The sequence below is a fragment of the Vicugna pacos genome, chromosome 4 (genome assembly GCF_048564905.1).
Source record: "Vicugna pacos chromosome 4, VicPac4, whole genome shotgun sequence".
In the NCBI taxonomy this organism is placed as follows: domain Eukaryota; kingdom Metazoa; phylum Chordata; class Mammalia; order Artiodactyla; family Camelidae; genus Vicugna; species Vicugna pacos.
The window spans coordinates 67,194,702-67,208,117 of record NC_132990.1 but is presented as its reverse complement, the minus strand read 5'-3'; the positions used below and the strand labels follow the sequence as shown (position 1 = coordinate 67,208,117).

General features: G+C 36.0%; 1 protein-coding gene across 1 annotated transcript in view; it reads left to right on the top strand.

Moving 5' to 3' along the window:
- MEGF9 (multiple EGF like domains 9) overlaps positions 1-13,416 on the top strand; it is a 74,821-nt gene that overhangs the window by 54,165 nt on the left and 7,240 nt on the right. Inside the window, exons 3-4 of the mRNA XM_006205618.4 lie at positions 5,181-5,320; positions 13,058-13,201. Of these exons, the coding sequence (XP_006205680.2) occupies positions 5,181-5,320; positions 13,058-13,201 (284 nt within the window). The remainder of the gene's footprint in view (positions 1-5,180; positions 5,321-13,057; positions 13,202-13,416) is intronic.

The following is a 13,416-nucleotide window of genomic DNA, read 5'->3' as shown; positions in this document are numbered from 1 at the left end:
CTAATTAGAACTGTATCTTTGTAGTTACTCAGTGACTGAATTAAAACTGATAACCTGATATCTAAACGTATGCCATACACATAATTATATGATTTATATCTTGTAAATCTTAGGAAAAAATGGACAGTATTTTTGGTAATATAGTGCATGCCAAGACATTTGATAATTTATAAAAAAGTTAAAACAATTGGCTAACTGGTACAAAAGCGTATCAGGTCTCACCGGCTTTGGTCCCACTTAATGTAGGGTTTTGCTGATCCTTTCCCTTCTCAATTTAAAAATTTTCTTTCCAAAAACTGTTTCTACCATGTGTTCATAATGTGCTGTCTTTTCCTAGCCACATTTTTGCTCCAAACTAGTAATTACCCCATAAATTCTTCCATTTTTCTAGGTTTGTTAACAGAGTTTTAAAAGTAAATAGTCTTGCCTGTCTTTGCCTACTAGAGATTCTAACTCATTCTCATTACAATTCACAGAAAAAAATCAAGACCTAGGACCATTGTCATCATCTACATCGTTCTTTCATTCTTCAGTATTGATTATATGACAGACACTTTGCTCAGTACCCTGCATATGTGATCTTTAATTCTTACAATAACCCTACGAAGTTTGGTATAATTATTTTCATTTTACGAATGAGAATACTGAGCCTAAGACAGAATAAGTGCTTAGACCCAGCTAGTTACTAGCAGATCTGAATTTGAACCAAGCTCTCTCTGTCTCCTCAGGCTGTGAATTTTCCATGGACCCTGATACCTCCCTTCCTGTGTTCCACCCTTCCTACCCTAGTCAATGTGATTATAAAATAATGGAAATTCTGAAGATTCTTCACCCACTCATCTTAAACAAAACAGAACCTTTAAAAAGATATTTTGGTTAGTACTTGTATGACATAACCATGTACCGTATCTTGAGATAATACACCACTGAATTTCCTCATGAAAAATTAATAACTTCATGTCAGAAAAATACATATTTGTTTACATTTGAAAAGAGCAAAATTTTTAAGTGTTTAAATCTTGTAATAGTTACACCTGTGAGTGTGATAAATTCTATAACTAAACACTGATACCAAAAGAAAATCTGATAATTTTATTTGGGATAATTTAGGAATGTATAGGATGTGCTTAGTTATACGTAGTGTAGCTTAGTTCCACCGTGTTTGTGCTTCCTTTATAAAATTATTAGTTCTTTACTAACAACTAAGTCATGTCTATAAAAAAGTGATGCCAAGTGAGTGAATTCCACCTTAAATTATTTGTTAGTTGATCTCAGTAGCGTAGATTTCTGACTTCTCTTCAAAATCCGATTCTGTGCCCTTATTCTCCAGATATGAAGATGTGAGTCTTTGGTTCTTTCATTTTAAACCTATGGCTAAGCGTAAGTGGTCTGTTAGCAGGCCTTTTTTTCCCTCTTCTATTTTTTTTTTCCATTGCATTTATATCATTGACCTTTGCTTCAAAAAGCATTCAGCAGTCTTTAACAGAGGGAGACCATGAAAGCGGGTGTTGTAAAGGCTTTATTCTGTAAAAGAAGTCACACAGGGAAAGCTTTATTTTTGCTGAGTGATTTAATTCTTATACATGCAGAGATTGGCCACAGGCCATGAGTAACATGATGGAAAAGCACCATTGGTTGCAGCTTCACAATCGAACTTCCCTACTCCTTTCTACAGTTTTTTAAAAAGAGGGGGAAAAATCATCTTATATCTTGTAATTTTTAAATCTACCCAGGAAAAGTGAAGCATGATGTCTACACTAGTCAGCTGCCTTATCAGGATTCATGAAGCCACTCTTTTTTTTTTTTTTTTAAATCAGAGACTAAGGAGCATACTCTCCAGGGAGAAAGATGCCTGCTTAAATCAGTCTTCTGAGTGCCCAGAGCAGAATTATGAAGGGAAAGTTCAGTTACAGGAATAGCAGCTACTTTGGGAACACTGGCTATACTGTGGTTATGAGATATTATTAGGTGATTAGGTATTCCAAAGTAGTACCTTTTTCTTATAGATGGTGGACTGGGCAAACATGTTTTGTCATTAAAAGTTATGGTCTGTTCTATATACTGAATAATCTATGTCTGTAGAGAAATGGGGAGCAAGCGTATTTTGATTAACATTTGTAAAGCCTTAGAAGTTGGCTAATGAAGTATTGTTAGCCAGTCTCTGCAAGGTACATTATATCTTTTGTAATTTTCTGACAGTATAGTGAGACTTAAGTTGATTGATTCCTTCCTGTTGAGTCACAAGATATTCCTGAACTTCATGTTGGATAAATACAGATTTACTCTAAGTGCCTTGGAGTGTTCTTGAGTGAGACTATGTATATGTATGCATATGGGTTTTTTTTTTTTTTCAGTTGTTTTCTTTTTTGCAAAGTTACGTAAGAGACAGGCTTGGTATTGTAAATTTCTATTGCGTTTTTGAAAACAATAATCATATTCTATACTATGATTGGTACAAACTTTAACTAAGCTTTAAACATCAAAATATCTGAGCTTGTGTCTCTGAGAACTTTGCACTTTGCTAGGCTGCAGTCTCTTCAAGCAGAAAGAACTCTCAGCTTTTGTTAAGGAAGACCTGAAACTTACTGGCAGTGAGAGAAGAGACTGGGGTTTAATCTGGGCAATGCAGAAACAGCTCCCTAGGGTCAGAACCTAAATAAATGGTGAATTGTGGTGCTTGGAATCTGCAGAATGAAGCTTGATACCTAAGCGGGTATGAAACTATTTGGAAAGCGAATTTCATGTACAAATTTAGAGTTAAACTGAGGAAGGCGTAGGTAGCAAAATGGGAAAGTCTGGTTTTGTATAAATCAACCTGCCTTTACTGGGTGTGGACAGTAGCTTTAACCCTCTGAATTCCCTCAGTGGTAAAATGAGGGTTATGACCTCCAACTTGTAGAGTTAATTTGAGGATTGGAGAGAATATATATTTATTGAAATAGACCCTCAATAAATGATGGCTTATTGTTTTTTCATCATCATCCTCATCTTCACTCCTCCTTTCAGATGCCTCCATTTTACATTTTCTGCAAAATTATTGGTTAGTCAGAAACTGCATAACCCAAAATATTAAGCAGCTTTAAGATAGAAATACAGAGTTTGAAAGGTGACTTTTCAGTATATAAGGCTTTAAGATATGTTGTGTTTATTATTTATGTAAGCATGGCTTTCCTTTCTGGACTGGTTTTGAGTAAAGCCCTAAAAATACACCATGAAGAGCTGTTCTCCTACTCCTTTCAGCATACCCTGGGATATAGCAAAGAACAGAGAGAAGTAAACTCCAACTCTAGCTGCTCAAAATAGGTTTTTAGGATGGAAGGCAAAAGCCTCATTATTTAGATGCTGGTAAACAGAGAGACTCATCTCAAATAATCAAAAAATAATAATTCTTAGGGTTGTGTACTACGAGTAGAATACACAGGGTTGAAAGTGGCTTTACATCTATTCTGCAGAAGTTCAACCCAAAGTTCCAATAACTCTCAAATTTAGAGCTTCTATTTTTATTACAGAAATAGGAATTTGAGAAGTAGTAGGGATTACTTTAACTGACGTGTGTAAGAGCTGTGTAAGTATTAACAATTTTAGCTTGGGCTCCTGAACTGAAATTAACAGCCCCACAGGGGCTCATTATTAGGAGCTGAATCTCTAAAATAATTATATTGAAGTGCAGTTCTGCCTTGTATTGTCTGCCATCCAGTATGACTGGTGCCAAAATTCTACTGAGATGCAGTCTAAAAATGTGATGTCCAGAATGAACATAGAAAGAAGGGTCACACTGTTGGAAAAAAAGGGAAAGCGCTTTAGCTGTTCTGAGAACCCTAGTAATTAACATAGCATTTCATGTTCCTTTTCCCAGTCGAGTGTTTAACTCAAACTCAGTTTGTGTATTGAGCATTTATTTATCAAGCACATATTAAGTGCCTACAACAAAGCAGGTACTATACTAGATTCTGAGGATACCAAGGTGGCTAAGATATGGTCCCTGGACTCAGCAAACTTACTAAATAAGATGTTTGAAATGAAAATAGTTTCAATCACTTGAAGATAAGTTAAAAAAAAAACTGCATGATACAGCTTTTGCCTTAAGTCTTTAACAATCTAACTAGAGAAACAAGAGTTACATATATGAAAGAATTTAGAACAGTCCATAATTAAGAATAAAAATATAGAGAATGTGATGTCAGGGAGCCAAAAGATCTCTGTTGACCAGTCAGGGGAAAGTTTCATGGGAAAAGATGGGCCTGAAAGCAGGAGAATTTTTGAGAGGTGATGAAAAGGAAAGATATTTTTAAGAGGGATGACTATAGAAGAAATAACAAGAGATAATTTGAAAAGAAAATTTGGCTGAAATTAGTAATAGATTAGGTTTGAGTGGGTGATTTAGAAGAGCCTGGGATAGAGAGAGAAGAGTTAAAAACTACAACAAAGGTTTCAGTTTCGCTGATGGCACTGATGTAATGGACACCTGGTTATAGCCAGAAAGAGATGGGATACTAAATAAAATATTTTCTTACTTTAAATTTTTAGTCTTCTTTTTGGGTTGACAATCTAGGCTTTTATATAGACTTAATTCAGAAAGCAGTAGCGGTTCCCATTATAGTCATTTTACTAAACTGTGAATTCCATTAATTACCAGAAATATTTTAAGATAGCATTGACCTAAAGTAGAAAATGATCTCTAGTTTCCAGCATTTAAATGGATATTAGTTGACACATTCATTAAGATTATAGACTTCATATTCTTCAGCTAAAAGCTAGATTGAGTGAAGACTGGGTGGTGTTTCTTCTTGTCTCCAGACTGGATGCTGAGAGAACTGTGGAATGCAGGAAGAGGGTGTAGCAGTGGTACCAGTTCTACACCTCAGTGCTTACTGGTAAACAAAGATTTTGAAGGACCAGGGACTTACACTCTTCATGGTTCCTTTATCATTTCTTTTAAACTCCCCAAGTGCAGAGGGTTAAATTGTCAAAAAATGATTAGTGTTAGCACTGTGTTAATTGAATTTATATAGTCATGAATCTGTTCAACTTAGAATTCAAAATAAAAATCACTCAGTACATCTAGTAACTGGAATCTAGTTGAAACTGTTTCTATATCAGGATTATCTGTGATGGGATGTTAGTCAACAAACTTTCAAACTGATTTACTTTTGCTCATTGTCTTTGCTTTTATTTTGCAGTTCTGGAAAATGTCAGTGCAAAGTGGGTGTCACTGGCTCTTCATGTGATCGATGCCAGGATGGATATTATGACTTTAATAAGAATGGCTGCTTGCCCTGCCGATGCAATAATCGGTCTGCCAGCTGTGATGCCCTCACAGGTACATGCTTTCCTTACCTTTTATGTAATTAATCCATTGTTCTTTCATTTTAAAGTCCTTCATCTATGGGTTGATCCTTCCCAGATAGTTTGTAAGGATCTTTCTCTTCTAAGTAGGATATCATAGGTCACAGCAAGCCAAACTCCTGCTGTTACAACTTTAAAAAGACACATAAATTTCAAAGGTCATATTGGTTGGAGATCCATGGAAGCAAGGAGGACCGTATGAACTAAAATTCCAGAAGGGAAGAGCTCTTCCTAAGTAAGCTGATGGTCATCAGCCACTTTCCTTTCAAGGGACATTTGCTGATTCTGGGCACAGACTAAGGAGCAGGTTGGCCCAAGTAAAGGAATTCTTCTTGAGGAAGGAGATACAGGAAGAACTTTTAGCAGTCATTTTGGGCTTTCATGATGGATTGGAAACTGGAGAAGCCCTAAACACAAGGCAGTTGTCCCATAGGACATTAGCTAACCGTGCGGGAGATAGAAAGCTTGCCCAAAAAGTAGAAAGAAATTTCTCAGTCTTGTGGTGCTTAGGAGACAAAATCTCTTTAGAAAGCAAGGGGCTGCTACAACATACAACCGTCTCTCTCTCAAGACATTGCCAGGTTCTGCAGGCGCGTGGAGTGGGACTTGGGCTCCTGTTACCGAAGGGAAGCTCTGAACCTGTTGCGACCTTTCTGGGCTGTGGAGACACAGGCATGCTAGGCTTTCAGTCGAAAGCCGTAGGGGCCATGACCAAGAAACAGCGATGAACCACAGGTGAACCGACTCGTACTGAAGTTACAGTCCATCCGCAGCCCATCAGGTTATGGCTGAACTGAGGGGGATCCGCTCATCATATCTGCCCAACAGAGGAAAGGGGAGTCATCTGGGGTTCTTTCATACACTGTGTCTGGCATACAGTCAAAAACACTATAGGCATGCTGAAGTAGGAAAATGTGACCAATAATAAAGAGACAAGCAATGCAGGCAGACCCACAGATGGCCCAGGTGTGAGAGTTAGTTAGCATAAAGTGACTTTAAAATAACTGAAATTAATACTGTAATAAATAGAGAAAAAACCAGACAAATAGGTGAAAAGAGGCAAAATTTCAAGAGAGTTGGAATCTATAAAAAAAATCAAAAGGGCAATCTAGAACTGAAAAACACATCTGAAATTAATGCCTTATTGCATGGACTAAACAGCAGTATACAGTGTATACTGCGAAGACAATGTCAGATACAGTTGTATACAGTGAAAACAAGGTTGGGAGATTCAACTACAGCTCAATTAAAAATATCCAAACTGAAGGGAAAAAAATGCAATGGAAAGAACAGAGCAGGAAAGCCATGTGGAATACAGCCAGAAGGTCTCACATAAATGTAACTGAAGTTTCAGAAAGAAAGGAGAGCGATATTAGAGCAGAAACAAGTATCTGGAGAGATGATGGCCAAGAGTTTTCTAAATTGATGAAAGATACCACCCCACAGATTCCAGCAGCTCAGTAGACCCTAGGCAGTGTAAAGACAAAGAAAACCGTATCTAGGCGAACTCAGTCACACTATAAAACACCAAAGACAATAACTTTCCTGGGTCTTCAGTTTTCCTAAATGTAGAGATTAGAGATACTTCCTTGGAAATCTGTTTTTCCCCAACAAAAAATCGGAACACACTAGTCTGATAATTATGTGTTTTTATGAGAGCAAGGTAGCAGAATATTTGAAAATGAGAGTACCCTGGAAAAAAAATCTGTGTTGAAATCCTATTCTTCATTCTAATCCTCTGGTCTATGGTGAAGCAAATTGATTTAGAAGAAATCGTGGCTTTTTTTTTTCAATAATGTGATCTGGCCCCTGCCTAGTTGCCAGTTCTGTTTTGTGCTATTCTTTTTCTTTACTGTTTGTGATGCAGTCATACTGGTTTCTATTCCTGAAACAAGTTATGTTCCCTTGTCCTAAGGTTTTTGTACGTGATCTTTTCTCTGCCTAGAATGGTCTTTCTAATACACGTTTACTCCCACCCCTGGCCCCTTTGCCTTACTGAATCATATCCTTCCTTCAGGCCTTCAGTTAAAGGTTACTTCATTAGAAAGCAGTTTATGCTTCAGGCTAAATGCCAGTTCCCAGTTACATGCTCTGATATACACTTGCATTTTTTTCGTGGCACTTATCACAGTTTGTAATTGTATATTTACTTGTGATTATGAGTCATCTATGGTTTATTCACTACATTGTCAGTTTCATACCGGTTTTGTTCACCGTTTTACACAATCCCTAGCACAGAAATTAGCACATAGTAAGTGTTCGCTAAATTTTTGGTGAATAAATGAACAACTGAATGGAAAAGCTTACAGAGGAAAGACGAGTTTCAATCCTGGATAATGACAGATACGCTTCATCATGCTGAGTCAATTTAAATTGCTCGGGGTCGCTTATGGTATCAGGAAGCAATCTACATTTCTGGTTCTCATTTCTAATTTTCCTTGGAGCAATGAAGTAGCTCTCTTTAGAGTCAGGTAAATCCCAACCTGTTTTTGTTCTGGAGATAATTTAAGGCAAAAGAAATCCTTTTCATGGTTATGATTTTTAAAGCAGCTAGTAATAAAAGAAATAAATGGTTTCTCTGTTTGGAAATATAATAAAAGTGGAATCCAGTGTAAAGGAGTAGAAATACTTGATTTAAAACTCCCAGCTTAATATAAAATCAGTCCCTCCTTTTGTTTCAAATTTTGAAAAGATTTTTTTCAACAGTGTTGTGATGCGGTTGCCCTCTGGTGGCCACTTACTACGTTTTCAGTTCTTATCCCCCTACCGCACCCCCCAACCTCCCTCCCCACCCAGCCTTTTCCTATACTTTGTTGTGTTTTAGATTGAAGCAGATTCTTTAAGTATCCTTTTTTAATGAAAAAGTATACTGAGAAGAATATTTTGAAAAGCAATATGTATCGAAGTCTTAAACATATTTCTCTGATCTAGTAATTGGAATCAATTCTTAGGAAATAATTCTAAATTCATAAAAAGCTTTATGTTCAAAGATGCTCACCAAAGTAGTAGTTATAATTTTAAAAAAATTAGCCAACTCTATTTCTAACAACAGGAATTTCAAAAGCAAAACCCCAAACTTCTGTATATAAGGAGAGATTCAAGGAAAAGTATTCAAAATCTTAATAACAGATTTCCTCGGGTGATTTCTTTTTCTTCTTTCCATTCTTCTGTATTTTTCTAGATTTTCTTTATTGAGCACAAATTTCCCTTAAAATGCAAGTGGGGAGACTGTTATTTTTAAGCTAAAAGTTTATGTTCACATAGCGTACTTCTTCTTAAGAAACTAAGGCACCTTCGTGTATTCAGTGTCCCATGGTGAGGACCTTGACCTCAGCAGCTTGACTGAGTTGACCTCTCTTCACTCCTCTGTGACTTTCTTCACTTTAAGATATCACACTTTTTTGTGTGTGCATTTTTTTCTTTCCTCCTTAGTCAGCTCTGCTAGACCTTCCTCTTTTCAACCGACACACTGTAGTGCCTCAGAGGTTTGTCTGTCTTGACCGTTTGTTTTTCCTCATTTATACTCTCCCTAAGTGATCTCATTCAGTCCCCTGGATTTAATTTAAATGCCATCTACAAATGTGCTGATGACCAGATTTACATTTCTCTCTTGATCTCTATACTCAAAGACCTAACAGTGCACTCGACATCTTCACACGAAAGCTTTAATTGGCATCATAACCCTAACACATCCCAAACAACTCTATTTTGCCATATAAGCTAAGCCTGCTTTACTCCCGGTGTTCATTTTGGTGGCTGGCAGCACAGGAGTCATGTTTGATTCTTTTCCTTTCCTTACTGCAGACATCCAGTCCATCAGCAAGTTCTGTCAGCCTGACATTCACCGTGACCTTCATTGCTATCATCCGTGTCTAAGCAGCTGTCATCTCGCTGAACTACTTTGACACCCTCTCATCTGAACATTCTGCCTCCTCTCTTGTCCTCTCATCCTCTGACCCCTCCCCGCCAACCACAGTCCAGTCTCCACATCACAACCAGACTGATCTTTTAAAAATGCAAAACCGGATCATGCCATTCCAGTGCTCCAACCCTCTAAAGACTTCCCGTCCCTCCTGGAATAAAATTAAGACTTCCCTCCGTGACTACATTTGTTCGATCCCTGCCATTCTCTCTGATCTTCTCTCCTGCCGCCCTCTCCCTTGTTCGCTCAGCCTGGCCTTCTTTCTGCTTAACAGGTTAACGTTTGCCTTCTGTTCTGTAGAGAAGATTAGGCATTTCTTTTTACAACAAAGTGCCTTGCTGTATTTCTGACAGGTTTATACGTGAACTAGAAATAGCAAAATAAATAAGGAAAAGGCTTTTTACAGGTGGTGATTTATGTTTTTAAAGCTTTGTCACTGAATTTGGTTGGAAAGGAACCCTACATTCTTTTCTTTGACCAGTTACTTTCTTGGTTACCCCCACCAGATTTTTTTGATGCTTAGCCAAGAAGCATGAGATCATCTTCAGGAAACACTTTTTTTTTTGGATTTGCTCCTTTGGCCATCTTTCAGAAAAGAAAATGTGAATTTTAAGGCAGTATGTTTGGGAGATTCCAGGCAGAGCATAATGAATAAAGTTAAACTTCAGCTAATTTTTATACATCATTTGTCATTAAAGAAAGATGTTTAAATTTTTTATTTTAAAGGGAACTTAGATCTCATCTAGTCCAGCTTTCTTAATTTATAGATGAGGAATTTGAAGCATAAAGAGAAAACATTATATTCTGTGCAATAGTCTTTCATCCTCTGAAATATTTACATTACATTAAATCATTGGCCAAGAAATTATTGTCCCATTTGGCAGATTTAAAAAGTGAAACTCAGACAAGCTATTTGATGAAGGTCATATAGCTGGTAAGAGTTTCAGTTGAAGGTAGAACTCAGGTCCGATGTTAAGTGTCAAATCATTTTTTTCATGCTTGTTGCCTCCCAGAGAGGAATTGTAAGCGATTAGAAAACCAAATTCGTATTATTTGTTCCTACCGTATGTGGATTTTACTTTTATTGTAAAAATCAATCTTCAATTTTCTACATGAAATTTTTAAAATGGCTTGAGTTCTTGAAATATTTTGCAATATGCATGTGATACATTTTACAATGTGTTAGCTTTGTAATCAGAAAAAAATTAATATAGTAAAAATAAAAGTGTTAAGTGCATACCCAAGACAATTTAAACATTAGAGGGGAAAAAACACTTAAAGGACCATTGCCCCTCACAACTGTTGTTCGCATTCTGGTGTATTTATGTCTGGTCTGTCTTTAATTTATTAATTTTCTTTCTCTATAGCTGTGTTTCACATGCATACTATTTTTTTAAATTTTTATTTATTTTTTATTTTTTTATTTTTTGACTGTGCATGGTGTTTATTAGTGATGGCAGTGAGGTGGGGCAGGGTCTTGTGGCGCATGCTCTGTAGGTCATACACGAGAGCCGAGGTGCATGCTACTTTTAAAGCAATGTAGAGTGATGAGTTTTTAAGAACCAAAAAGTTTTATTGTTATACTTGCTTTCTCCTTTACTTTTGAGTTAACGTATTTACCATGCAGAGTTACTTTTTCCTTATTGACTTCTCGTTGCGGGTTATGGCATAAAACAAATAGAAGTAAGAAATTCTTCTGGAAAAAAAATCTAAACTATTCTAATATAAATCGTTTAAGAGAGTGAAATTATATTGTGATAAACACAAAGACAAAGGCTTGTGGGTCTTTTCTAGAAAAGTAAAGAGCTCCCAAAATAGTAAGTATGTAGGTCCTGTAGCATTGTAGGAGCAAGATATTAAAAGCATATATATATATATTTACCAATTTTTATTAAGAATAGCAACATGACCTTTTGTTTTCACATTGCAAATGGCATGCTATTATAATTCATCTTACCCCAAACATCCATATTCTGTTTCAGAACTATTCACTTTTTGAGGTATTTTTATAGTAAAGTTTAAGACTCCATCAGAATTTTTTTCTTGAAAATTATTTCCATTGGATGTTTTTAATAGCGGGACAGCAGGTAGACAGATTTCATACATAATGCAAGTTTTGCCTTTTCCAACCTGCAGAACAATTTGACATTTAATATTACTTTATTTTTAGAGCCAAAATCTACAGTTTCTTAGTATGTGTCTTTCAGCTCTTTCTACTGTTACAAAGATACATAAAGAGGGGTAAGAATAGAAGATCTGGGAAGAAATTAGTACCAGAAGTATTTATTACTATGTATTGTTACATATATGAAAAATACTGTTAACACTATCAGGCCTTAAAAATTATATGATTAAAAGTTTTATTTACATGCAAATTTGATTTAATTCAAAGTTGAGTGTTCATATAATAAACTTTTGAAGATGTCTTTCTGAATAAGTTCATGAAGTTTCAAGGAATTTTGCTGTAACACTTAAGAACTGAGATTTGACTGTATGTTAATAATTTTCATTCTTTTGGTTTTTCAAACCTTGTTCCAGTTGTCAGACCATTTTATTCCATACTCTCCTCTCTCCCCATTTTTTTTTTTTTGGTAAATATTTCACTAGTAAGGAAAAGAAATCAAATAAAACATTTTATGAGTAGTTTTAGCATTGGATTGTGTTTAACTTTTCATGTAAAAATGTCATTGTCCTCCTGGACTTCTGTGTAGAGTTTGCTCACTTATTTCTGTAGTAGTAGTTCTGAGTGTCCCTTTGAATCTCTGTGGTCCCCTGAAGAAGGAATATAAATTACACTACACGTTTTAATTTCCTCTTTTCAGACGTTATGCTGCTTCAGTGCCTGTAGGATATCCTTACTAATAGGGTACCAAAGCAGCATTATTAAAAACATGCAACTTTTGCTTGCATCCTTCTTTTTCATTTTATTGATTATTTTCATTTTTATTTTGGATTTTTAAATATAAAACCGTATGGAAAAAAATAACAAATACCCATCTATCCAATTAATAAGTATTAACATTTTGGTATTTCACTTAATATTTATACGTATGTGTATACAGTTATATATTTAAAATAGAAAACTTCAAATAAAGTTGGAGTCCTTCCTCTCTGTTTTCTTTCCCACTCGTGTTTTTCTCCCTCTCTCCACAGAGACATGCAGAGCATAAAACCTATACCCTCTCGGTCCATATTTAGTTACTCCTACATATGCATGTGTCCATCTGCTTAGTGTGTTATGTATCCATTTGCTTAGTATTGTTTAGTGTGGTTTTGCAAAATTTTTACTTCAATCAATTTTCTCAAAATAAATAAGTACTTTCCTTCTGCATGTATCATTCTGCAATTTGTTTCAACCAATGTAATTTTTAAGATTTATGTGTGTTCACACATATAGGTCTAGTTCACTTATTTAACTACAGTATCCCAACTATGAAAATAACAGTGTATCCATCCTTCTTCTAATAGATCTTTAGGTTGTCTTCAGTTTTTCTTTGCAAATAGATGGTCTGCTTTCAGTATATAGTCAATCAGTCAACAAGGGCTTATTGTGACTCCAGTCATGTACGTACTGTTCCCTAAAGAGTTTACAATATAGTGGGGGACACAGAGCTGATCGGCCTGTTTAGTGTAGAAATAAGATGAGGTAGAAACTGAACTCTTCCGTCTCTGTTGGATAATTTTTTTTGGTTAACTCTTAAGGTTTTTTGGCTGCAGGTATGATTTATTTAAAATTACCATGCTTTCAGAGTAAATCTTGAACTTTGTAAAATAATTTGCTTCTTTTAGGTGCTTGTCTAAATTGCCAGGATAACAGCCAAGGCGATCACTGTGAAGAATGCAAAGAAGGGTTTTATCAGAGTCCTAATGCCACAAGAGAATGTCTTCACTGCCCTTGTTCAGCAGTGACATCTACAGGCAGCTGTGTCATAAGTAAGGCCTTTCCCTGAATCTTCATTTTTAGAGGGAAGAATCAGTGAATGAACTATCAGGAGGTGTAAAGTTCCAGATGCTGTGGGTGAAAAGAAGCTATAAGAACAGCAAAGGTTTTCCCTTCTAGGAATTTGCAATCAAACCCAAATACATATGTGAGATAAGACATGAGGGAGGGGGGAGGAGGTTTTTGTTAAAACTGTGTTTTATTCCAT